Source organism: Lontra canadensis, unplaced genomic scaffold (genome assembly GCF_010015895.1).
Source record: "Lontra canadensis isolate GAN:19392208 unplaced genomic scaffold, GSC_riverotter_1.0 scaffold13, whole genome shotgun sequence".
NCBI classification, from domain to species: domain Eukaryota; kingdom Metazoa; phylum Chordata; class Mammalia; order Carnivora; family Mustelidae; genus Lontra; species Lontra canadensis.
Window position 1 is genome coordinate 18681278 of NW_022631007.1, and position 23332 is coordinate 18704609.

At 56.2% G+C, this 23332-nt stretch overlaps 2 protein-coding genes across 2 annotated transcripts in view; one reads left to right on the forward strand and one right to left on the reverse strand.

Moving 5' to 3' along the window:
- THAP4 (THAP domain containing 4) overlaps window positions 1-510 on the reverse strand; it is a 39856-nt gene extending 39346 nt beyond the window's left edge. Inside the window, exon 1 of the mRNA XM_032857722.1 lies at window positions 256-510. Coding sequence (XP_032713613.1) covers window positions 256-332 — 77 coding nt within the window. The 5' untranslated portion in view covers window positions 333-510. The remainder of the gene's footprint in view (window positions 1-255) is intronic.
- A 321-nt stretch (window positions 511-831) lies between these two features.
- ATG4B (autophagy related 4B cysteine peptidase) lies at window positions 832-23107 on the forward strand. The gene is given in 14 exon segments (XM_032857725.1): window positions 832-962; window positions 964-998; window positions 8806-8907; window positions 9040-9111; window positions 10927-11025; window positions 11392-11493; window positions 12127-12199; window positions 15401-15480; window positions 18552-18745; window positions 19267-19345; window positions 19627-19772; window positions 21029-21085; window positions 21473-21566; window positions 22609-23107. Coding segments are annotated over 14 exon segments (1323 nt in total). The 5' UTR covers window positions 832-846; the 3' UTR covers window positions 22683-23107.
- Window positions 23108-23332: the final 225 nt, after the last annotated feature.

Below are 23332 nucleotides of genomic sequence, written 5' to 3' on the forward strand. Positions count from 1 at the left end.
AGGGGGGGCGCCGGCCGCCGTGGCCCCAGACGCCCGGCCCAGAGACGGCGGCCCGGGCCAAGGTCACACAGCGCCCGACGCTGACTCACTCGCGGGACCGGCCCCCAGGCCCGGCGCACCGAGGCCCTCCCGCCTCGGGCCGGGCTGCGCGGCCTCAGTTTCCCCGCGGTGCCGGGCCGGGCCGGGCCGGGCGGGGGCGTGGCCGGCGGGCCGCGCGGGCGGCGGGCCGGGCGGCGGCGGGCGGAGCCCGGTTACCTGTGGAAGGAGACGGCGCGCTTCTCCCCCTTGCCCTGCCGGTTGGAACAGTTCGCGGCCGCACAGCAGATCACCATCTCGGGCCTCAGGCCGCCGCGCCGCCGCCAGGCTCCGGCCCTCGCCTCGCCGCGCCGCGCCGCGAGCGGGACCGCCCCGAGGGGAGGGCGCGCGGCGACACGGCTGCGGGACGTGGGAGCCGGCCGCCGCGGCTCCCGTACGGCAAGATGGCGGCGCACGCCCTGCCGCCCGGCCGTCCGGCCGTCCGGCCGGGACTCGGCGTGCCGGGGCTCCCCAGTACCCGGCTGGGCGCAGCCCGCGGCTCGCGGCGTCGGGGGTGGGCGGGGGCGGCCCGGGCCGGCGGCCCGGTACAGCGGCATGGCGCACTGGGCCGTCCGTACGGCAAGATGGCCGCGCCGGCGGCCGGGGCGCACGCTGGGTTAGCGCGCCCTTTCCGGGGCCCCACCGCTCGCCCGCGTCTGCCTCCGCAATCCCCACGGGTCGCTGTCGGGGTGCCCGAAGCGAACGGGCAGGCCGCCAGGGAGCCAGGCGCGCGGGCCCAGCCCTGGGCTTTGGGCCTCGCCGTACGCCAAGATGGCGGAAGTGCACTTCCTCCCACACTTCCTGCCCCGCCCGCGCCCGCTAGGCCTGGATTGGCCCCGGCAGCGGCCCGTCGCGTCGCGCTGCGGAACCGTCGGAGCGACGCCGCTGCTCAGTCGGCGGCCGGAGAGGGAAGATGGACGCAGGTAAGGGCCCGAGCGGGCGCAGGGCGACCGGCGGGCGACGCCCTCCTGGCCCCTCTGCTGCCGGGGCCTTGCCCAGCGCGGCGTGGGTGTGGGCTGGCTGCGGGGCCGCCGGGCCGCGGGGCGGAGCCGGCCCTGGCGCGGAGCGGGGCGGGGACGGCGTCCGTGGGAAGGCCGGCGCGGGTCTGACAGTGGGCTGTCTGCATGTCTCGGCGCTTTTTCAGGGCCGCCCGCAGCGCCCGGGCGCCGGGCGACAAGCCCAAGGCCGGCGCGGACGAGCAGGGGCTGCGCACTGTGCGAGACGGGCGGGGGGGCGCCGGGCGGAGCTGGCTCCAGAGCCGGCGGCGGGAGAGTGCTGTGCCTGCCGCCAGCCCACGCCCCAAACGTTAAGGAATGGAAGCTCTTTAACTCTTTGGAAGTTACATCGGGAGCCTGGTGGCGAGAAACGTGCTCCCAACACTCACAGAACACGCAGCTTTTTTTGAAGTTTTTTACTTCAGTGCCCAGTACATCATGCAAGCTTCCTTTTCGTGGTTGAAGAGAGAAACTGGATTCATGTCGTCATATCTTAACTTCTTGGGGTCCTTGTGCGAAGTATGTAGCGGGTGGGAGGGCGTATGTGTGCGTGTGTGCCCGTGTACACGTGGGGATATGTGCATGTGTGGCTCTCTGGACTGTCTCATTGTGCTTCTGTTCCAGCGGGGACATCCCTTGTGTTGCCGTCAAACTGTTCTGGGTCTTGGTTCAGTAGCCTTGAAAGTGTTCTGACACCGGCTCTCTTGTCCTACACCAAGGGTGGGGACAGTTTTAGTCCTTTCATTCCCTGTAGGGAGTAATTTACCTTCAAGCACCTCCCTGTGTCCCCACCGCCACCTGGTGTAATTCCACCTGTCATCCTGGATAGCTTTGTTTGCTTTGTCTTTCTTCTCATGGCAGCGGCAGCTTAAATTTACCAAAATCTCAGTTTGGAAACTGGAATGCAGACGTGTATGGCCAGTATTTCAGTGACTTGTGGCATCTGGCTGGAGCAAACAGTAGTCTTGACTCCCGAAGAAGCATGTTAACCAGATTGTGTTTTGTGAAGTTCGTTTAAAAAAAAAAAAGAAACCACAGAGAGTGTTTTACTGTTTCCTGGGGAAATGGGGTGGAGAAAGGAATAGAAATATTTATCTGCTTTCTTTGAAGTTATCACTGGCTGGGATACTTCAGACTTCGTAGGAGAGACTTGGGTAAGATGGAAAACACAATTCTGTGTTGGTTATATTAGCTTAAAAAAATGGAAATCATCATGTTGAAGTGTATTTCAGAGTAGAAAAAAAGTGTTTGCATTTGAAGGCCGCTGTTGCTGCTGATAAAACATATGATCCTTGGAGGCTGTGATGGAGTTTTCCTGACAGGATGCTCTACATCTTTTTAGGGGTCATTAATGGTGCAGCCTCCTCTGATCCTGGACTCCTTACAGACTCTGCCTTCTTTGACCAAGTCTTGGGCAGCTCCTAGTTGTTTTTATAGTGATCCATTCAATAAACTACATTTGTTATTGAATGAGAGGTTTGTCTTGGGCATTGTTCTAGACCCTGGGGCTAGAGAAGGGAACAAAATAGACAAAACCCATGTGGTTCATGTGGGAGAGTGATGTGGGCCAAGCAAGAGGGAGTTTCAGTTATACCCAGAATGACCAGGAAAAAAAACTCACTGCAGACAGAGGTAAGTTTTGACCAAGACCCAAAAGCAGTGCAGGAGGAAGGGCAAGTGGGCCATCGTGGCCAGGATGCAACAGTTCAGGGTGAGAGAAGTAGGAGCTGAAGGCAAAGAGACAGATTTGGCCCAGTCATAGGGCCTGGTTGGGTCATAGTGAGGACTGGGGTGTTTATTTATTCTAAATGAGTTGGTGAGTCTTTGGAAGGTTTTCAGTATAGCAGTAATGTGACTGGACCTATGTTTCACAGACTGGCTCTGGCTGCTCTGTCCAGAACATACTGCATGTCCTGCAGAGGGGCAAGGGCAGAAACAAGGAGCCCAGTTAGGAGGCTGTTGTAATGAGGCAAGTGAGAGGCCATGGAAGCTTAGCTCAGGGTGGAGAGAGGAGGTTGACTTCTGGATGTATTTGAGGGTTGAGACGTCAGGATTGTGTATAGGCTGGAAGTGATGGGTTGAGGGGAGGCATGGAGAGGGAGGATTCAAAGATGGTGCTGAGGTTTATGGCCTGAAGTGAGAACCTCTGGTGGGGAAGACTTTGGGGGTCTTGCTTGGTGGGGGAGCTGTTGGTTTTGTATGAGCGGACTGTTGTTAGACATCTTTTTTGTGATGTCCAGGGAAGCTTAGGGTCCACAGGCCTGGAGCTGAGGTCGTCGGCCTGGACTTGAAGTGGAAGTGTGTGGAAAGCTGCTTTGGATGAGTCCCTGAGGGTCTGAGAGGAGAAGAAAAGAGAAGGGGCCTGGGAGGGGCACCCAGGGCTGCTGGCTGCCATAGACAGGTCCAGAAGGTGCAGATGGACTGCAGGCTGGTTGTGTTCTCCACCAAGCCCCCAGCACTGTGTGTGAGAACACACTCTGGGCTCAAGAGTCTGGTGGGCGCCCTCAGTTAAAACATGGCTGTGCTGCCTGTCCCTGAGGACAGAGCCATATCTCAAGTTTGCATCTCCAGGGTTTCAGCTGTGTCTGGCATATGGTTGGTAATCGAGAAAGCAGAACTTGAATTAATGTCAACTACGTGTTCCTGCACTACAAGGACTTCAGTTTAGAGAGTCTGTTAGTGTATAAGGTGTCAGTGGCGTGAAGGGGCTGCTGAGCCCTGCAGGGCAACGGGGCTCGGTGTGGTGTTCTGTGCAGTATGCTTACAAGTGCAGTGTTTTCTAGGTCTCTGGTGTAGCTGACCTTCCGGGCGCTTTTCCTTTCTCTTCCTTGCTTTTCATTCAGAACTGAACTGCCAACATCTTCATGAAAATTGTTTGGGATTTTAAAAAGTAACTACTTGCAAACCTGTTATTCTAAACTTAAACATTTTCCTTTTCTTTCTTTTTTTTTTTTTTTAAAGATCTTATTTATTTAGTTGGTGGAGGGAGAGAGAGAGAGAGAGAAGAGCACAAGCAGGGGGAGTGGCAGGGAGAGGGAGAAGCAGACTACCTGCTGAGCAGGGAGCCCAGTGCGGGCTGTATCCCAGGACCCGGGATCATGACCTGAGCGGAAGGCAGATGGTTAACCGACTGAGTCCCCCAGCATCCCTATACATAAACATTTTCTAAAGGAAAGGTGAACCCTATTTTTGATTTTATTTACGAAGCCTTATCTCTCAGAAGCTATAGGTGGTTGAGGGAATTATCTTTGAAAAGTGATGCTTTTTTCTGCCAGATTAATAATATTAAAATATTTGTTTCTAATGGAATTGCCATACCATTAAAGGGCTTTCTGCTTCCTCTTGTGGGTGTGGTCAGAGACCTTTTGGAGGAAAATATGGAAAATCAGGTGTCTGGGACCCAGGTGACCAAATGAGGGAGAGTGCCTCTGAAGCAGCGTCATTCTTACGTTGGCCAGAATCTGTCAGTCTTGCTTGTCCTCTGTGTCCTCTTAGTGGAAGTTAAAACCATTTCCTGGAGTCTGGAGACTGGCATTATTTTTGAGATTTGATCTCTTTTCACTCAGGAGCATGTGAAATGCACATATGATTTGATACCATGTGTGGTGATGATGAAATTATTCTTAGTCCTAATTAATTTGGGGTGACCCTGTCTGGGAAGGATGCAGAGTTTGCTGGCCTCCAACTCCTGTGAAGCTGGTCAGTCTGAGCAGAGAGTTGGAGGTGAGTCTGAGCCTCCTCTGTATTGGGTAATCCGTGCAGATGTAACTGTGAAATTTAGTTTTAAAATAGAAAAGTACTGGGGAAGCCTGGGTGGCTCAGTTGGTTGAGCAGTTGCCTTCGGCTCAGGTCGTGATCCTGGCGCCCTGGGATCGAGTCCCACATCGTGCTCCTTGCTGGGTGCTGCACACGATGCTGGAACCTGGCCCCGGCCTTGTGTTCCCGTCCCACGGGCAGAGGAGCAGCTGTGTCCCACCTTATGGCAGGGGGACCAGGCCCGTGCATCCTACAGCTAGGAAGTGGGCTCTTCTGTCTCCAAAACCAAATCTTCATAGAACTGAAAATTGAGTGTCAGGAGTGAATGGTATTTTTGAGAGCACCATTGGGGAGTGCGGCCCAGAAGGTCCGGGAGCTTGGTGGTCTGGTCTGCTGCAGGGGGCCTGCGCTGAGTGAGCAGCCTTTGTCCGGGGGAGCCCTGAGGCATTGGGGCGGTGGCATTCATTCCAGGTGTCGTGTCCCCTGCTGCAGGCGGGGCTGGGCAGAGCCACCGAAGGCCAGTCAAGACTTTCTGCTGGTTGTACGGGGATGAGAAGTCCTTCACTTGCTTTCTTAGTCGGAACTGCTGCGGGTCCGTGGGACTCCGTGTGCTCATTTACCAGGGCGGAAACCTCAGAACATTGAGCTAGCTGGTGAGGTGTCGCCAATGGCTGGCTTCTGCTCCTGAAAACCCAGGCTTGGGAGGCAGGCTTGTTGGCTACATTCAGCTTTAGTGAGGTAGACCATGTATTTGGGTGAGTTTCCTGTGTGTGTCGCACTGGGTGCCACACCTGTTACGGAACGCGGAGACTGGTCTTCCTTGCATATTGTGGCACCACGAACTTACCTATTCCAGTGACTCCCAGGGAACCCACCCCAAAACGTGCTTACTGTTGCCCAGCGTGGGGCACAGCTTTTCACGTTTCATCACACTGTCTCTGAGGGAAACACAGCTGTTCTCATCTTACCAGTGAGAAAACTGAGGCACAGTAAGGTCTCCACCAAGTGAGGGTCAGACTTCGGGCTGCCCACAGTGGGGACTGTGTTCATTGGGCGTGATGGACACACACTCCATGCACAGCGTCCCCCAGGACCAACAGGAACACGGTCCCTGTCTGAGGAAGTTGCCAGGCCATGGGGTAGCTGTGTCTGCAGCCAGTTCCAGAGACACATGGGACCTGTACCCAACAGGAGCAGGATTCAGGGGGAGTGGCTTGCATGCGCAGTCAGCTGGAGGGGCAGAGGTAGAAGGAGCAGTGATGTGAGGTGCATGGGGGACATAGAGGCATGGGAGTCACCCATAGGTGACAAATGTGCACCCTCACTTCGAGGACCCTGCTACTCTAGCAAGAGCTGGGGTCACTTCCTGGTAGTTTGTTCTCTTGCTTGGAATGACAGTGTGTGTGTCTCCTTGCCTGGTTTTGGCTGATGCGGTAAAGAATCTGAGGCCACACAACCCATAATTTGGTTAGCTGTTGTATAAAATTTGGTGATAAAGTGTTAACTTAATAGAACACCTCTTATTTTTTTTCCCTCTGAAGTTGGCTTGGTTGCCTATAAAGTTTGCTAGTAAACCTAAGAAGTACGCCTGCTTTGCATTTTGTTACCTCTCTACTTCAAAGGCATCCCAGCTTTGATATGGGGCTGTGGTCCAGTGACAAGTGCTGTGCCCCTGTGGCACAGAGCACACACGAGATGCTCACCCATAGCACTTGGTAGCCCTCCAGGATTGGTAGCAATCTCTGCATCGTTCGTTCACAGTGGTGGCCTTCGAAGGGTCCTGGGCATCAGTAGGACAGGAGAGTCAAGGTCGTTTGCATCCTTTTTCCTTGAGAGTAAATGTTTTGGTTTGAATCTACATATCAGTTAAAGCCCAGGGGTCCTAACAATAGAGAAGTAACAGAAACACCATGGTGTGCGCAGCTACTTGAGATCATGGAACTTGAGTTCACTCGAATGTAGCATTGATAATTATGGGCAGAAACAAGTAATCTTATGTAGAAAGAGGGGGAGAGAAACCTGGACTCTGGTTGTCCCCAAGCATAGAGCAGTGTGCTTGGTGTTGGAGCACGGGCAAGTTGGACACCCTGAGCAGAGCCCCTGAGTGAAAGCTGGGCGGGTGACAGCTCCCAGCACCCACCGTTGTACTCAGGTGCCCTGGGCAGCACAGCTGGTTCTGGAAGCAACAGGACTGCCCTGACGCTGTCAGGTTTCAGATGAAAAGAAGAAAAGGCAGAGCTGGATCTGGGTTCCTGACAGCCAGAGAATTGTTGAAGTAGCAAATGCAGGGTCTTTGATTTCTTTGGATTTCTTTGTTCATGGAGCATTGCTCACCCAACCCTGGGCCTGGGAATTAGCTGTGTGCCCAGTCTAGTCTTTTGGGTGCAGTAAAATTGTATGACTTTGAACCTGCAGTTCTGTGTCCTCAGCATTAATGACCCAGGCTGACCTTGGCGCCCTTCTGTCTGCCAGCTTGGGTGTGCGCACCTCATGGGAAGGGTTTCATGGATACTCTGCAGCTGCACTAGGAGGGCATCCTGTTATTTTTCCCCGCATTTTATGAATAAGGATGTTTCTACACTGAGGGGTCAAGGGGCCCAAAGAACCTAGAAGCTGGCAGTGCTTGAGCCAGGGCTGGACCTCCACTGCAGGCACTAGGGCCAGCGCTGTGTCCCAGCACCCGCAAGGGTTATGCACAGCACAGAAGGACATGCAGGGATGCTCACACGGGGTATGTCAGGAGCACTCTGACAGGGCGCAGGAGTTACTGATGGCCTGGACGTCTGTGCCGTGGGGTGCTGTGGGACCATCAGATGTTTGCTGGAGCTCTGTGTCTGTGTGGACTGACCGTCATCGTTGAGAGAATAGAGACAAGGAAATCACAGGTATGGTATGGTATGGTTTCCTTTACGGATCTATGCAGAGACTTCTGGAAGGAGATTCCTTGCTGGGTATGAAGCTGCAGATGATTTTTTTAATAATTTTTTTTTTTAGTCTTCGGGTTTTTGAAAATTAATACATCATTGTTACCAAAAGGTGGGGCTATTGTCAAAAGATAAATTCAGATGTGGGAGAAACTACTATAATTGATGTTCCGAAGTTTTCTGGGCAGTTTGCAGGTGAGGGCACTAGAGACTAGGTACCATTGAGGCTTGAGCGACAGCAGGTGAGAACTGTGTGTTTAGGGTTCTGTGAGGAGCAGCTGTAGAGTTGGGGGACCCAGGATACCCTGTGCCCCTTGCCTCGCAGGTGCTGGTCTGTGTTCTGCTGAGTCTGGAAACCGTGTAGAGAGGTTTTCCTCAGTCGGCTTCCAAGGACAGAGGGGGACACTGGGCCTCTCTGGCTTCTTAACTGAAACGGCACAGGATGACATGGTGCACAGGTCTTGTGAGCTGCATGCACAGCCACCTTCTTAGGAGGTGAGAGCTGGTGGCCATGCTCTTCTAGGAGCATCTTGAGGCAAAAACAGCTACAGGGAGTCTTAGGGACTTTGCAGAAGGGTGTGTCTGTTTCTGAGGGGTTGTGTCCCACCCAGGAATAGTACCTGTCCCTCCATGGCTGGTTGTCACCATCCCCAAGCTTGTGTTTCTTGCCCCGAAGTCCCTGCCTTCCCCTTGGTCTCTGGACACCTGCTCCAAGGGGAGTAGGGGGGGACGCTGACTCCACCTCCTGTTCAGCTTGCACATTGAGATGCAGTGATTACTTTTGTTCTGTAGGTTTAAGTTTAAAACCAGTACTGAACTCAGGGGCTTCCCTGCCCTGGGCCTGGCACTGTTGGCCTCGCCCTCGTGTCGGCTGGAAGGTGAGGCTCGGGGGCTGCTGCACTGTTGCTTACAGTTGCTTTGTCTTTGGTGGTTGTCACTGCCCCGCTGAGACACTGAGTTACACGGAGTTCTTTACATGGAAATGCTGGAAATGATCTTTCATATTATTTTATGAAATGATAAAAATGGGATCAATGTGTGTTTGGTTTCAATAGCTACTCTAACCTACGACACTCTTCGATTTGCTGAGTTTGAAGATTTCCCGGAGACCTCAGAGCCTGTGTGGATACTGGGTAGAAAATACAGCATTTTCACAGGTATTAGCCATGTTGGAGCCCGTTGTGCTCTCATGTTGGGGGAATAAAATAATAGTTATCTGTTAACTTCCTGTATCACATGATCTACGAAGTTAAGGCTGTGTATGTTTTCTGCTTTTAAACAATCCCTAGAAAAGGATGAGATCTTGTCCGATGTGGCATCCAGACTTTGGTTTACATACAGGAAGAACTTCCCAGCCATTGGTAAGTATGCCATCGGCTACCATGCGTGCTAATAGATATAGGCTTTATAAGTAGGACGGGTTGGACGCATAGTGTTGACTTCGGGATGCCCAGTCCTCGTCACTTCATCTCTGATGTCACGGCGACCCTAGTGACTTAAGCCAGCTGAGGTCTTGCCCCTCATGTGGCAGAATTAGGGTCCAAACCCAGGAATCCCGAATCTCCTGAGGGCAGGGATTTTCCGACTGCTGGTCCTGGTTTCTTACTGGAACCTCAAAGTCAGGATAATGAGTCACAAGTAGCATTTCAAAGTGAGAGCAGAATGGAGTGTGGAGTCGTGGGTTTCCACAGTGAGGCAGCGTGTGGCTTCAGGAGGCTTCGGTGTGTACGTTGGAACGGTGTCCTGGGTCACGGTTGTCACAGTGCACTTCAGACTGCAGGCCCAGGGTGTCTGGAGGCCACTGCTCTGCGTCATCACCTTTTCTGCGGTGTCCCGTGCTTAGTTGCAGGGAGAGCTGAAGGGCCGCGTGGATGTGCCTTGTCTTCACGTCGCACCGATGTGAGTCCCATTCAGAGTCCTGGCCCTGGAGGTGGACGGGGAGGGGCCCCAGCTCTCAGCCTCGCTTTGCCAGTTTGAGAACCTGAGACCAGAGGGTCGGCACCAGGAGGCTGTAGCTTCCCGGTGGCCTGTCTCCGTCAGGCCCCTCCCAGAGATGCGGGCCTGGGTTCTCTGGAAGGGAGGGGCATGTGGTGTGGCTGCAGGGTCGTGGCGGGGAGTGCTGTGGGATAGGAAGACGAGGCCAGTGCCACCACAGGCCATCTAACAATGGCATTTGTCTGCTGTGCTCCAGGATGCCATTCATGCCACAGCTGCTGTGCTCAGCCCTGGAGACAGGGAAGCACCTGGTCGTGGAGGTGTGCTGGGCACTGGTGCAGGGACACCGCTGTCCTGTAGGTTGCTGTCTGGATGCGCAGAGCGGGGCCAGGCTTAGAGGAGCCTTGTAGTGTTTGGGAACATCCTTGAGGAGCAAGGTGCCTGCCACTAAGGGCCCACATGGTCTCTCCTTCCTAGCCATGGGGAGATGGCTGGCAGGTATGGCTGGTGGGTACAGGAGTTGTCGCATGCCCCCAACTCTGCCCCTTGGGGCGTGTATAGGAGGGGCTGCCTCTGGTGGCGCTGCAGGGAAGTATGGGGCCTGCCGGGGCTGCTGCTCCGAGGGCTGGCCATGGCCTCTCTGCTCCCGCGCCGCCTCGCACCTCTTGCCTCGCTGGGCCTTCGGACATCGGGATGTCTCCTGTTGTGCTGGGGCCAGTCTCAGAGTACCCGCAGAACTCTGGTGCCCAGCATGGGTATCCTCTGGGCCCTGGCAGGGGGCATGATGTGGCTGGGCTCCGGGGTGCGTGTGCTTGAAGTGCTGAGGGCTATCACCGGCCTGCCCAGGCTTGTGTTGCCGCCCTCCTGCACACAGCCCAAGCTCCCAGCAGGTGCATCTTGGCTCTTCCGGTGCGTGGAGAAAGGTCGTCCTTATTGAACTTGGACTTTCCTCGATTACCTGTGAGACTTAGTGTGTTCCATATGTTTTCCAGACAATCTAATTCTCTGTGACAGACTAACTGTTCACGTATTTTGCCACATTCAAGGGGTTGGCAGGACGTGTCATTGCCCAATAAATGTGCCCTTGGCATGACCAGGTTCTAAATGGCCTGTCCTCTGAGACGGAGCTGACGCGGCATAGGGCTGATCCCAGCATGCTAGGACCAAGGCCTCTTGCCAGTGGACTCCTGAGCTCCTGGGACATCTGATGGTGAGGGCTCTGTCTTTATTCACCATGACAGGGGGCACTGGCCCCACCTCGGACACAGGCTGGGGCTGCATGCTGCGCTGCGGACAGATGATCTTTGCCCAGGCCCTGGTGTGCCGCCATTTAGGCCGAGGTGAGTCACGGCCGTTGGAAGCCAGCAGGACTGGGGGGCTAGGTTACCCAATGCATGCAGACTAGGGTTCAGGGTTTTCTTCAGTGGCAACCCACTGGTTTTCATTGATTTTTAAAAAGTGACATTAAAGAATATTGATGAACGTTCATGTTTTAGAAATGATTTTTATATCACTGAAACCGTTTTCTGTTCTGTATGGATTTATCTTGACGGGTTAGCATGTATGCATTTGGAAATCCTAGAGAATTTGGCTTTTAACTTTAGAAAGGTTCAGAAAAGGGTATCACTGTGGCTTGAGTGTTTTAGAAATGTAAAGGCTTCTTTCTCCTCTTTTGGTAAAATTGAACTTCTGCATCTCTCCACTAGATTGGAGGTGGACCCAGCGGAAGAGGCAGTCTGATAGCTACTTCAGTGTCCTCAACGCGTTCATCGACAGGAAGGATAGTTACTACTCCATTCACCAGATAGGTGGGAGATTGCTAAGTGCGCCAGGCCCTGCTGCTTAGAGCAGGCCAAGTTGTTGGTTTCCCCGAGCGCTTCTCTGGTTTGGGGTGTTTGAGGCATGAAGCTGTAGGTCCCTCTGGCCGTGGCCTCCGGGGGCTGCTGTCATGGGTCGGGCCAGCTCAGACCCGGGGCCTTGCTGTGGCGTGGTTGGGGGTTGGGGGGGGGTGCATGGCCACAGTGGGGTGCAGGCTGCTGATTGCGGCAGCAGTGTAGGTGGGACAGCAACTCCAGGGGTCATCCCTCTCTGAGCCCATCACTAAGTGTAAATGCTCCTTTGTTTTGAGCATCATGTCCTCACTTACAGAGGAAGTAAAGATATAGCTTTGATTCGTTGAATTTCCTCTAATCCTACTCCTTATTGAAGGGCTGGTATCCTGGCTTATAGTGAGGGATGACCTTGAGGTGGCCTCTCTCCCTCTTGGAGAAAGTGTCCTGGAGTCTGTCAGGAGCTCCTGCTGGAGGGGGGGGGGGGGGGGGGTGCCAGTCCGGGTTTCCTGTGGAGTTTTCCTGCTGCTATGTGCTGCTGCCAAGATGGGCCTCTTCTGGGGGAGGGGCAGGGGGGAGGCACAGGTCACTAATCTCATCTGTTTCCTGCAGCACAAATGGGAGTTGGCGAGGGCAAGTCCATCGGCCAGTGGTACGGGCCCAACACTGTTGCCCAGGTGCTCAAGTATGTGCCAAGCCCTATCCCTCCCATTTCCTTGGGGTGGCGTGAGCATGACCTGTGGGTTCAAACTCTCCTGAGTCTGAGGGGTCTTTTATACTTCCCCTCATGGCCCTCCTGAGAGTCCTCAGAGGTGGTCGTGGCCCATGATGTTTCCTCATAGAGGAGTGTCGTCATCCGGATAGTGCCTGCTGGATGGGGCCTCTGTGTCTGTTACATGGACCCATCCACAAGGCTGGAGGTTGAAACTGGTCTGGAGTGACCGCAGTGCAGTGTGGGTGCCATGGGCCTCGGCCTCTGTGCTGACCTTCTCCCCGCAGTGGACCCTGTGGCTTTCCCTCCACATCCTGACTCAAGCCTCTGTCCCCTGCTCCTTGTACCCCAGGCTCCCTGCTCCCAGTGTCTGAACCCACCCCTCTTCCCTCTCCCCACAACCCACAGTTGGAGTGAAGGGCTGCCCTGTCCATGTGGCCTCTCTTGGCAGGTTGTTGGGGACCTGCCAGAGTGCTACTTTCTTCTACAAATCCACCTTCTAGCTGATCCTCAAGTCTGCCCATGGTCTCTCTGTCCCCTCACCCTGCCCCCCCATTTACTCAGCCCCTACCACATGCCCCTAAGAGCCCTGGGTCCAGCCCTGCACACCTTGGAAGCAGTCTTTCTGCACGGTCAGTCTCCCTGTGTGGTCAGTGTGTGTGGTTTGCGTGTGTAGTCCATGTGTGTAGCCTGTGTGTGGCCTGCATGAGTTGTCTGCATGGTCTGCGTGGACTGCGCATGTGCTCTGTGCATGTGGTGTGGCTGCACAGCCTGTGTGTGTGGTCTGTGTGCATGCCTGCACGTGGGGTTTGCCAGTGTGGTCTGTGGGCTCTCGCTGTCCCTAATTCTGCTCTGAAGCAGCTCCTTCGAGGTTGCTGTCCATCTAGTCCCCTCCCAATGCCAGGATTTGGTCCTCTGTTTACTCAGTTGTTTGGCAGGTGGCTCTTGGTGCAGATGTTCTCTCTAGGAAACCCTGTGTGGTATAGTCATGCTCCCTGGTCCCTGTTGATGGTCGATGGCTCCATTGTCATCCCCCCGCCATGAGCACTGCGGGGCTGACTTGGCCTTTGGCCGCTTCTCTTTTGTGCCAGCAGCAGCGTGAGCTGTGGTCTACAGGGTGCAACTCTCAGAGTCCCCCCCCCCCCCCGTGCTGATTTGTGCCCAGACTCGGGTCCAGGTACTTACTCAGAAGCTCCCCTGAGATGTCCGAGGGGCATGTCAGCCTAACAGCCAGAACCAAAAGGTGACCCTTCTCCCCTTCCCTGGCCTGTTCATTCTACAGGGAATGGCAGTGCTGTCCTTCCAGGAACTCAGGAAAAAAAACTGGGGTCATGCTGGATTTTTTTTTTTCAACACACCCCATTCACTTGGGTCTGGACTCTAACCAGTGCTTGTTACCTCCCTGTCCTCACCACGGTCCAAGACCCATTTCTGCCTCCTTGTTGGTCTTTTCGATGTCCTCGAGGCTCTTTTAAAATACAAATAGGCGTTAGGGCACCTGGGTGGTTCCATCAGCTAAGCATCTCGCCCCCCCCCTTTTTTTTTTAATAAAGATGATTTATTTATTTGAGAGAGAGAGAGCAAGCAAGAGAGGGAAAGAGAGCATGAGCGAGGAGGAGGGGAGCGGCAGTGGGAAAGAGAGAAGCAGGCTTCCTGCTGAGCAAGAAGTCTGATGTGGGGCTTGATCCCAGGACCCTGGGATCATGACCTGAGCCAAAGGCAGCGGCTTAACCCACTGAGGTACCCAGGCGCCCCAAGCATCCGGGTCTTGATTTTGGTGGGATCGAGCCCCTCCCTGCCCACATTGGGCTCTGTGGTCGGTGGGGAGTCTGCTTGAGATTCCCTGCCCCCCCCCGACACCGTACTTGTGCACACACTCTGTCTCTAAATCAATGAGGGTTTTTTGAAGATTATTAGAGAGACTGAGTATATACACGTGGGTGGGGAGCAGAGGGAGAGAGTGAAGTAGACTTCCTACTGAGTACAGAGCTCACCATGACGCTTGATCTGAGGAACTGAGCTCATGACCTGAGCCAGAATCAGGCGCTTAACCCACTGAGCCACCCAGGTGCCCCTAAATCAATAAATCTTTAAAAAGTAAGATAAAAATAAAATACCAATAGGTGTTGGGACGCCTATGTGGCTCAGTCAGTTAAGCATCTGCCTTCAGCTCAGATTGTGGTTCCGGGTCCTAGGATCGAGTTTCACATCAGGCTCCTTGCTCAGTGGAGAGCCTGCTTCTCTGTCTGCCGCTCCCCCACTTACACGCGCACTCCTGCTCTCTCCCTCGCTCTCTCTCACAAATACATATAATCTTTAAAAAAAATACCAATAGGTGTCATTTTCATAAAATACATGGTGGCGGTCTGCCCCTTTTCTACTAGAACCGTCCTGGGGCTTCCCAGATGACTCCAGGGGAGGCTGCAGGTGTAGATGCGGCTCTGCCTCCCTGTCTGGCTCGGTCTCCACCGCTTGCCCCCGTGCTCAGTCCCAGGCACACTGTACCTTGTGCGGTTTCACCGCTGTACCTGGCCCTCAGCAGGCGTGAGAGTGAGTCAGCTGGCAGAGTGTTGCATGTGCTCCCCTGGGCACCACTTTGGCCTTCCCATGGGGAGGAGCTCTATGTGGCCCTGACACCCTGCGCCCCCCACGGGTGTCCCCAGACGGACTAGGTTCGCCCATTAGACCTGTGGTTGTTGCTTGCTTGACTTGCAGAGGCTCAAGCTTTTGGGCGCTCTCTGCTGCCAGCTCTCTCTGTGGGGCTCCAGCTGCTCGTCAGCCTGTCACTTTCGGGGTGAGGTGGAGCAGAGTGTGAAGGTGCAAGGGGTATGGGGATGCTGGGCCTGCTTGGGCTGACAGAATCTGTGATATAGCTGAGACAGGGTTTGTGCTCCCTTTCCCAGGAAAGAACGCCCTGCAGCCAGGGCTCCTGTGCAGGGACGCTGTCCCCATGCAGCAGCTGGACGTAATGGAAGCAGCACTGGGCCCAGGTGGGAAGAAGCAGGCCGTAGCCTTGGCTTTCTTCCCGTCTGCAGCCCTGAAGGTGTCAGCTGTGCTCTTTCTCATCTGCAAAACCTGCGGGAGCATTTGCTGTCCTCTCCTTTACTTGGCCCATGGAAGTGAGAGATCTTTGAGTTGTGAAGGCTTACTGGTGTGTCCTCTCTTTTCTGTTAGGAAACTGGCTGTCTTCGACACCTGGAGCGCCTTGGCAGTCCACATAGCCATGGACAACACGGTGGTGATGGAGGACATCAGTAAGTGAATGAGAGCTCAGGGGCTGTAGCCGGTGGGACTCAGGGAGCGGCTCCCCGGCCCACGGAGGGGCCTTGAGTGGCATGCAGGTCGGTGCCTGTACACGGCCAGGGGATCCCTCATTCTCATCCAGTGTACAATAGGCTTAGGGGACGGGCCCAGACTCTCTGCAGAGCTGGGCTACATTGTACCCCAACTTGCCATGTCCGCTTGCCAGAACTTGTTCAGGTGTGCTGGGTCAGTCTTTCCCTGGCACCATGCTCGTCAAGGAAAGGCAAGAACAGCTTTCAGCTGTACTGTCTCTAGCCAAGGTGTAACAGGAAGCATAAAGGAGCATAGCTCTCTTCCTCTTTCTGGAAGGATCCATGGGAAACTTGAAAGATCCAGGCATCCTGAAGTTTTAGTCACCGATGCTGTGCCAAGAAGGAGTGAGGGACAGGCTGCTTTCCAGAGCCTGCATTCCTGCGGGATCCAGGGTGAGGTGCGGGCTAGGGCCTGGAGGAGACTCAGCCATGTCCCCAGATGATGGCCCCTGGCTCTCGGCATCTTGGGTCATCTGTAGCCATGCTACCAGAGATCAGTGCAGACCTGGGCTTGTCTGAGGAGGACTGGGTCTGTTCTGAGGAGGGCCCGGGCCTGCAGATGTAACAGTCTCATGGTTGGGGTGTGTGTGTGGCTGCGTGGCCATGGTCAGGGCCCTGGAGTCCTCCCCTCCTGAGTCAGAAGCGACACAGGCTCATCAGGGGGATGACTTAGGAAGAACAGCGTCAATATACAACCAGCAAGGACGCTGGGACAGAAACAGTGCCTGGGGTCCTGTGCACAGGTTAGTGAGGTGACTAGTAGGTGGAGGGGATTCTGAATGGCTGTGCTAATTGCTTTTGGCTTTAGAAGCCTCAGGGGGCCGGCGGGGGGGGGGGGGTGATACTTAGGCCTCAGCCAAGGCAGGCGAGCAGCCACTTTTCTAGTCTCAGCTCCTAAGGGTCACAGGTGTGGGAGAGAAGGCTCCAGTTCACCAAAGCAAAAGTTGGAGAACCAGTACTGGCCAAGCCAGGGCTGTCCCGGTGTCCGGAGCTGCTCCCTGGTAAAAGCGCGGGCTTTCCGCCTTCCCTGTCTGTTTCAGGGGAAGGGTGCTGGGCGGGGGGAGCCTTGCTGGTTGAGATGTGCCCACCCTCCTTGGGGGGCCACCCGGGACCTCCAGAGCAGCCTCTCCCAGTGCTTTCCCTGGATGGCTTTCGAGCTTCATGAGCGCAGCAGACACCTGCAAGGCCTTGAACATGGGGAGGAGTTAGAGATTGAAGAAGACCACGAGACAGCACTCACAGAGGTACAGCACAGGAAGCGTGCAGGGGGCGCAGACCCTAGGCAGAGGAGACTGTGGTTGGAACTTCCAGGAGGCGAGGACAGCTGGCCCAGGAGGGACAGAAGGTCAGCCTCCCTGTGCTGGAGCTAGCGTTTTCACAGCTGAACGCCTCCCAGTTTTCTAAATGGAGGTTCCTCAGATATGCGCTTCCAGAGTTCAGAGACGGACACATGGAAGCATCCAGATGAAGTAGTGGTAGGAAACTGCTTCTGAAGAGAGGTGGTCCTGCTGGTCTGGCTGTCTTATTTTCCTGCTGTGGCAGGTGCTGGTGGGGCCGGGGCGGCATGCTGGGCAGTTAGTTATATGGTATGTGGCCGTTGTCATGGACTGGCTTGGAGAGAGCTCAAGCATGGTGGGAATGTGAAGGGAACATGACCAAGGGACCTGTGGGTTCCTGGACGCTTGCCATGTCACTGGCCACATGCAGCCTTGGTGAGTCCCCGAAGTGCAGCCGTGATGGGCCCTGCATCCATCATTTCTTGAGCTGATCGATGTGAGGGTCTTTGCTGGTGAGGAAGGTGTAGTCGGCAGGGAGTTCCTCCACCCCCATTCTTCATTTTCCAGCTGTGCATTCTGAGGAATTCCAGTCCCGCACTCGTGCAGCCATCCGCCTCCCTCCTTTGTCCCCAGTGGTTGGTGGTCAGCACACCTGCCTCCTCGCTGCTTGGCTGGCCTGGCCCTCCCTGGTTCACTCCAGCCTGTGCTCAAGCTGCTGGGGTTGTGTGTGCTTGCCACACCTGTGCAGTCTCCTCTGATCTGGAAAGTTCTCCATCTTGGTTTATTTTCCTGCTTTTTCATAGCACTGACGTTTTCAAGAGGTCGGGCCCATTTGGTACAGTGACCCACACTCAGTGTATTTGGTTCGTCAGGATTAGATCGGGGAGACCTCTTGGCCGAGAGCACTGCCTGGCGGCTGTCCTCAGCACCAAGGCAGGAGGCTGGTCAGTGGCGTTTCCGTGGGTCACCGGGCTCAAGTCATAGCTCAGGCTGTGTCTCTGCCTCCCTGTGATTGATGGGGATTAACGGGGATCCAGGGGTGATACCGAAAGTACATCGAGGATTTTTGCCTGGAATGGTGGTTTCTGTAACCATCCCTCCTGCCGGGTTTACTGGCTAGCAAGGTGGCTGGCCCACCTTGTCCTTTCTCTTCCCCAGCCTGGGGTCAGTGGTTTCTCTAAAGAGCCCTGGTTCCGTTTAGCAGGGAAAGGTATTCAGAAACCATGGCCTGGGTGCCTGCTGGGCTGGGGCCCCTGGAATGCCCCTGTCCCCACCACCAGCCTCCAGGGTAGCACACTGATGGAAGAGTAGCAGTGCGCTTAGAAGATACGAGTTGTCTCCATACTGACAAGGGAGGAGCAAGGTTGTTCCTTGATGGCGTCCCAGCTGTGGGGCCAGTGCGCATGCTGCTGGCATGGCCACGGTGCTGGCCTTATCGCTGCCCGGGACGCGTGGTGGTGTGTGTTTGCTTTCATTCGAGACTGTTTCACGACGACAATTTTAAATTGAACATGCGTAGAAAATGTTTCATTCTTTTTTTTCCTCTGTGGGCGTTAGGATTCATCTTAGACTTGTTTTCCAGATTCAGGTTGTGTGAAGCACTTGACTTTGTTACACTTGTTTCCCTTGACTGAGTAATGACACGCTTGTTCCTTTTGGGTGAGCTTCTGTTGGCTTCTGTTCAGCGCTTGAAAGCACATCTCTGTTTTCCAGGAAGGTTGTGCAGGGGCAGCCTTCCGTGTGCGGGGGCCACCGCACTTCCCGCGGATTCCAGCCGGCACTGTAATGGCTTCCCGGCGGGAGCGGAGGTCACCAACAGGCCGGCACCATGGAGACCCCTGGTGCTTCTCATCCCTCTGCGCCTGGGGCTCACAGACATCAACGAGGCCTATGTGGAGACGCTGAAGGTGGGCCTTCTCGCTGACCAGCAGAGGGACCGAAATACTGCTTGTTAAAACCCTGCTGTTGTTGCCATAATGGCCCGTTCTACCCTCTGACCGCTCCGCCCCCCGCCCCCCCCGACCTGTGGACTCCTGGCCTCCACCTGGATTGTCTTGACCGCCTCTCCTGCTGGGCCCCACGCTCACCCTGCAGTCTCTGCTCCCCTGCCCCCAGTCCCCAGCAGCACCGGTCTCGGTGTGGCGCCCCCGCCCCCACACACCTCTCTGCCCTGCACATGGGCCCTTTTCGCCCCTGTCCACACCTTCTCCCACAGCCCCTCACTTGGTGCCTTCCGCAGCCCCACTGCCTACGTGGGGCTTTCCTGGACACAGCTGCTGATGAGGCTCTTGGGGACCATGTCTTCTCACTCTCCATCCCCTGACACCCCATCAGGCCCTGGCTGGGGAGGAGGTCGGCTTCGTGTGGCACATGGGCTTGTGGTCACCAGACAGTGTGCTCAGCCACCTGCCTCCCCTCTGCCCTGCAGCGCTGCTTCATGATGCCTCAGTCCCTGGGAGTGATCGGAGGGAAGCCCAACAGCGCTCACTACTTCATCGGCTATGTGGGTGAGTGCTGGTCCTGCTGGCAACTGAAACATCGTGAGGCTCTTGGCTTGACCCTGGGTGTCCGGTGTAGAAGCAGCACGCTTCTGTGAGAGGTCTACATACCTGCCCAGTCGGTGCTGGCGTCCCGAGGATGCTCCTTCCCTGCAGTGGTCTGGCTCCCACCCCATCTCATGCCTGCTGTCTCCCAACCTGGCGTGTGAGCAGGTGGATTTCCACGTGGCCAGTTGGAGTGGGACCCCAGTCTGTTCCCTTCCCATTGACTTGCTCATCGTCTTTCCCAGGTGAGGAGCTCATCTACTTGGACCCGCACACGACGCAGCCTGCGGTGGAGCTGACTGACAGCTGCTTCATCCCAGACGAGAGCTTCCACTGCCGCCACCCGCCTAGCAGGATGGGCATCAGCGAGCTCGACCCATCCATTGCCGTGGTGCGTCCCCCGCTGTGTGCTGCCTGCTCTCCTGGCCATGGGAGCTCGTGGGCAGGTGGGAAGGAAGGGTCTCCAATTTTATGATTTTGTTTTCAGCGCATTGGAGGAAGTATCACATTGATGTGGTTTCGCATGCACAGGGCACAGAAGGTTTTAATAATGTCTGTTAGCTTCTTGTGCGCGCCTGGGGCCCTCAGCCTCTGTGGTCCCCCATGGCTCCCTGGCCATCACAGCTAGTGGCCCCCCCACTAGCTCAGGGGCAGTCTGCTCCACTCCCTGCCCTGCATCACCTTTTTGGGGTTTGGGGTTTGACTTTTCAGTTTTTGACTTAATGTATCTGGCAGGTGATTCCTAAGAATGAGCTTCTTTGCTCTGATTACAAGGTAGAATTTTGGGCTGTGATTTGTGTAAACCTATGCATTCTTAGAATGCATTTGATGGGGATGGGGGTCAGAAACACCCGGAAGGAATGGTGTTCCTCAGGGAGTGATTAAGTCCCCGACAAGGCAAATCCTGGTCCCGAGACGGAGCTCTCTGGACCTGTGGTCTGGGTCTCGTGTGGTGTCCTGAGGTGGGTGGCGGGTGGAACCGTGCCTTGGAGGGTTGAATTCCTGGGGCTGTGAGCGTGGCTCCGTAGTGGACCGAGGCTGGTGCCCGCGGAGACAGAGCAGGTCAGAGTGGCAGTGCTGTGGGCTGTGGGCGTGCGGACACCAGGCAGGAGGGGTGACCCTGTCCTTGCCTAATAGGAGGAGGGCTGCATGTGGGCTCCTCAGGAGATCCCGGCTTCTCGTCTCCCAGCAGCATGTCACGCATGTGCTGTCACCGAGCTAGGGCGGCACAGATGGTCTCTGGAGGGAGAGGGCACCCGTGTCTAGGATCGCACCTAGAGTTCTGGTGGCGCCTGGAATGTCTAGTAATGTGTCCCTGGCATTGGTGCTGCATGTGCGATGGTTCTAGCCGCGTGCCATCGCTGCTGACTCTGCGTGGGACCCAGGGCTCCCCTCATCTAGGTGCCGCAGGTGGGAGGCCCACTTTTTGAGTTGTGCTACGCTCTGTGGATTCTGGTGGCACGTGAATGGCCAGGCCATGAAACTGCACATGGCCTCTGTGTCCTGGTCGGTCAGGGCGGAGGTTCGAGCTGCAGACCGAGCCCCCAGAGAAGGGCAGAGACCTAGATCTCCTATGGCCACACTGCACTCAAGTGTGGCCAGCTCGTGTGCCTTACCGTGTGCTGCTCACGGCTGCTTCTGTTCCAGGGCTTCTTCTGTAAGACTGAGGACGACTTTGATGACTGGTGCCAACGAGTCAGACAGGTGGGTGGCAGGTCCCCGCGTGTGGGTGGTGGTTACGGGAAGCTGTCTCAGGGTCTCTGGCTTGGGGTCCCGCCTCCCTTGGCACCTGGCCCTCAGCTCACAGTGTGGCTTGTGGCTTTGGCCTCATGCGCAGAGAACATGGCCACGGAGCTTGCTGTGAGACTTTGCAGGGCGTTTCAGATTTGCCCGTGTTGTGGCTGCGAGCGGAGGTGGCATGTGGAGTTTGGCGCCCTCTGTGTGAGCGATTGGAGACCTGATGCGCAGACCAGCAGAGGCCACCTCCCCGTCCTTGTCCATGGCTCCCTCTGCCGGCAGTGTGATCTGTGTGGATGGGGGTGCTTCGCCACACCCCCCACGGCTGTGTCTAACGGACTTGTCTGCTGACAGCTGTCATTGCTTGGAGGTGCCCTGCCCATGTTCGAGCTGGTGGAGCAGCAGCCTTCCCACCTGGCCTGCCCCGACGTCCTGAACCTGTCCTTAGGTGAGTGTGGAGGCCACAGGGCCACATCTCAGGTGGGGACACGGCTGTTCCTGGAGCGGTATGGTCTGTGCAATGTTCTGTCCTCTTTGCTTCGCCCAGGTCCTGTTCCAGTTGCTTTTGACTTTTAAGATTTGTATGGGCCCAGGATGTGAGCCTTTGGTGGTGTATGTGTGGGACAGGGTGCTGCCAGATAGCCTGGCTTGGGCCCCAAGTGGCAGCAGGGCACTCTGCTGCCCTGTCCTTCACCACATGTGCGATAAGCTGGCCCCCAAGCATGGAGCCAGGTGTGCTCCTCACGTGGCCCCTTGGGTCCTTGTGAACTGGAACGTGCCAGGCTCTCCGCGACGGGCCAGTGTCTCTGCGAGGTCCAGGACGGGCGCCAGACCTGGAGTGGCAGGCCACAGGTGGGCTCCGTGTCCTGCTGCTCAGTGGCTCTAGGCCCAGGGCCTCCTCCCTCACTCAGGCCCTCAGTTTCCCTAAAGTGAAGCGACTTGTGGCACACAGAGAACCGGGACTCAGCAGGCAAGCCATGCATACATCCCATTCAGGCAGCCATCTGTCTCTGTGATGGTGACGGGGCCCGTGTCCCTGTCCCTCCGAGGAGATCATGGAGGATGGTGACTGAGCCTGCTGTCTGGTAGGAACCAACAGGGAGTCAGGGGGTCGCATTGGAGACTCAGGACAGATGTCCCATCAGTCCCCAGATGGTACCTGGGGTGCTACCCATCCTGGGACAGGAAGCCCTGCTCTCCCAGCCACTGCCCCTTCCCTCTGTGCTCTGCCGAGAAGCGTGTTCTGTTTCAGAAGTGCCTGTGGGATTCTCTTTCCTGCCCTTGCCTCGCCAGCTGAAGCTCCCAGCCTGTGGAGCCCCACCGCCCAGGAGGGCCAGTGCCTCAGCAGGGCGGTCCTGGTGTCCCCTTGCCTCCTGCTGCATCAAGGGCGAGCAGGCCACATGCAGGGTGTGGGTAGCGTGTCTCCTCATCCCCGCCAACCAGAGACCCCATGCCAGGCGTCTAATGAGGTATTGTCTTGTTTCTTCTAGATTCTTCTGACGTAGAGCGACTGGAAAGATTCTTTGATTCAGAAGATGAAGACTTTGAAATCTTGTCTCTTTGAAAATCCTGGAGTTGGGGGACACTCTTCACTGGCCCTTCCTGGGGGCCCCTTCCAGAGCCCGGCCCTGCCTCAGGGCGCTTGGCGCCGCCGTGTTTCATCCATCCAGCCTGCCCGTCCGCTGAATGCCCACGCCCCATGCTGCCTCCGCCCACAGATGGAGGACTGCCCTGTTCTGGGGGCCTTCCTGCGAGCCTGGGGACTGTGCAGGCCCGGAGGGCTTGCCGGGCTCCCTGGCACAGACGAGGCGCCGCCCGTGGGAAGGCCTGTGCAGCTGGGCAGGCGCTCCTGAGAGCTGAGCCGTTCGCACCTGAGAGCTCTCCCTGCGACTCGGCCCGCCCTGTGTTTGCGTGCTGCCTCTGCCCTGCTTCCTCCTGGGCACTCGGTTCTGGGTTTGCTTTGGAATTAAAGTCCTGTTTGAAGTTCCAAGGACATGAATTTCTGTGGGGCATGTCCCAAGTCAGGCTCCGGAGAGCTGCAGGGCGGGCCTGCGGACTCGGTCCGGCCCTGCCCTCTGAGGCCCCTGCCCTCCGCACCGCCTGCCTGGCGTGCTTCTCAAGGGCTACCTCAGCGGGAGATCGGGCTGAAGAAGTGTGGCAGGGTTTCTCCTTCCTCTGGAGAGCAAACTAGTAAAATGGTGGCACATGGTGGAA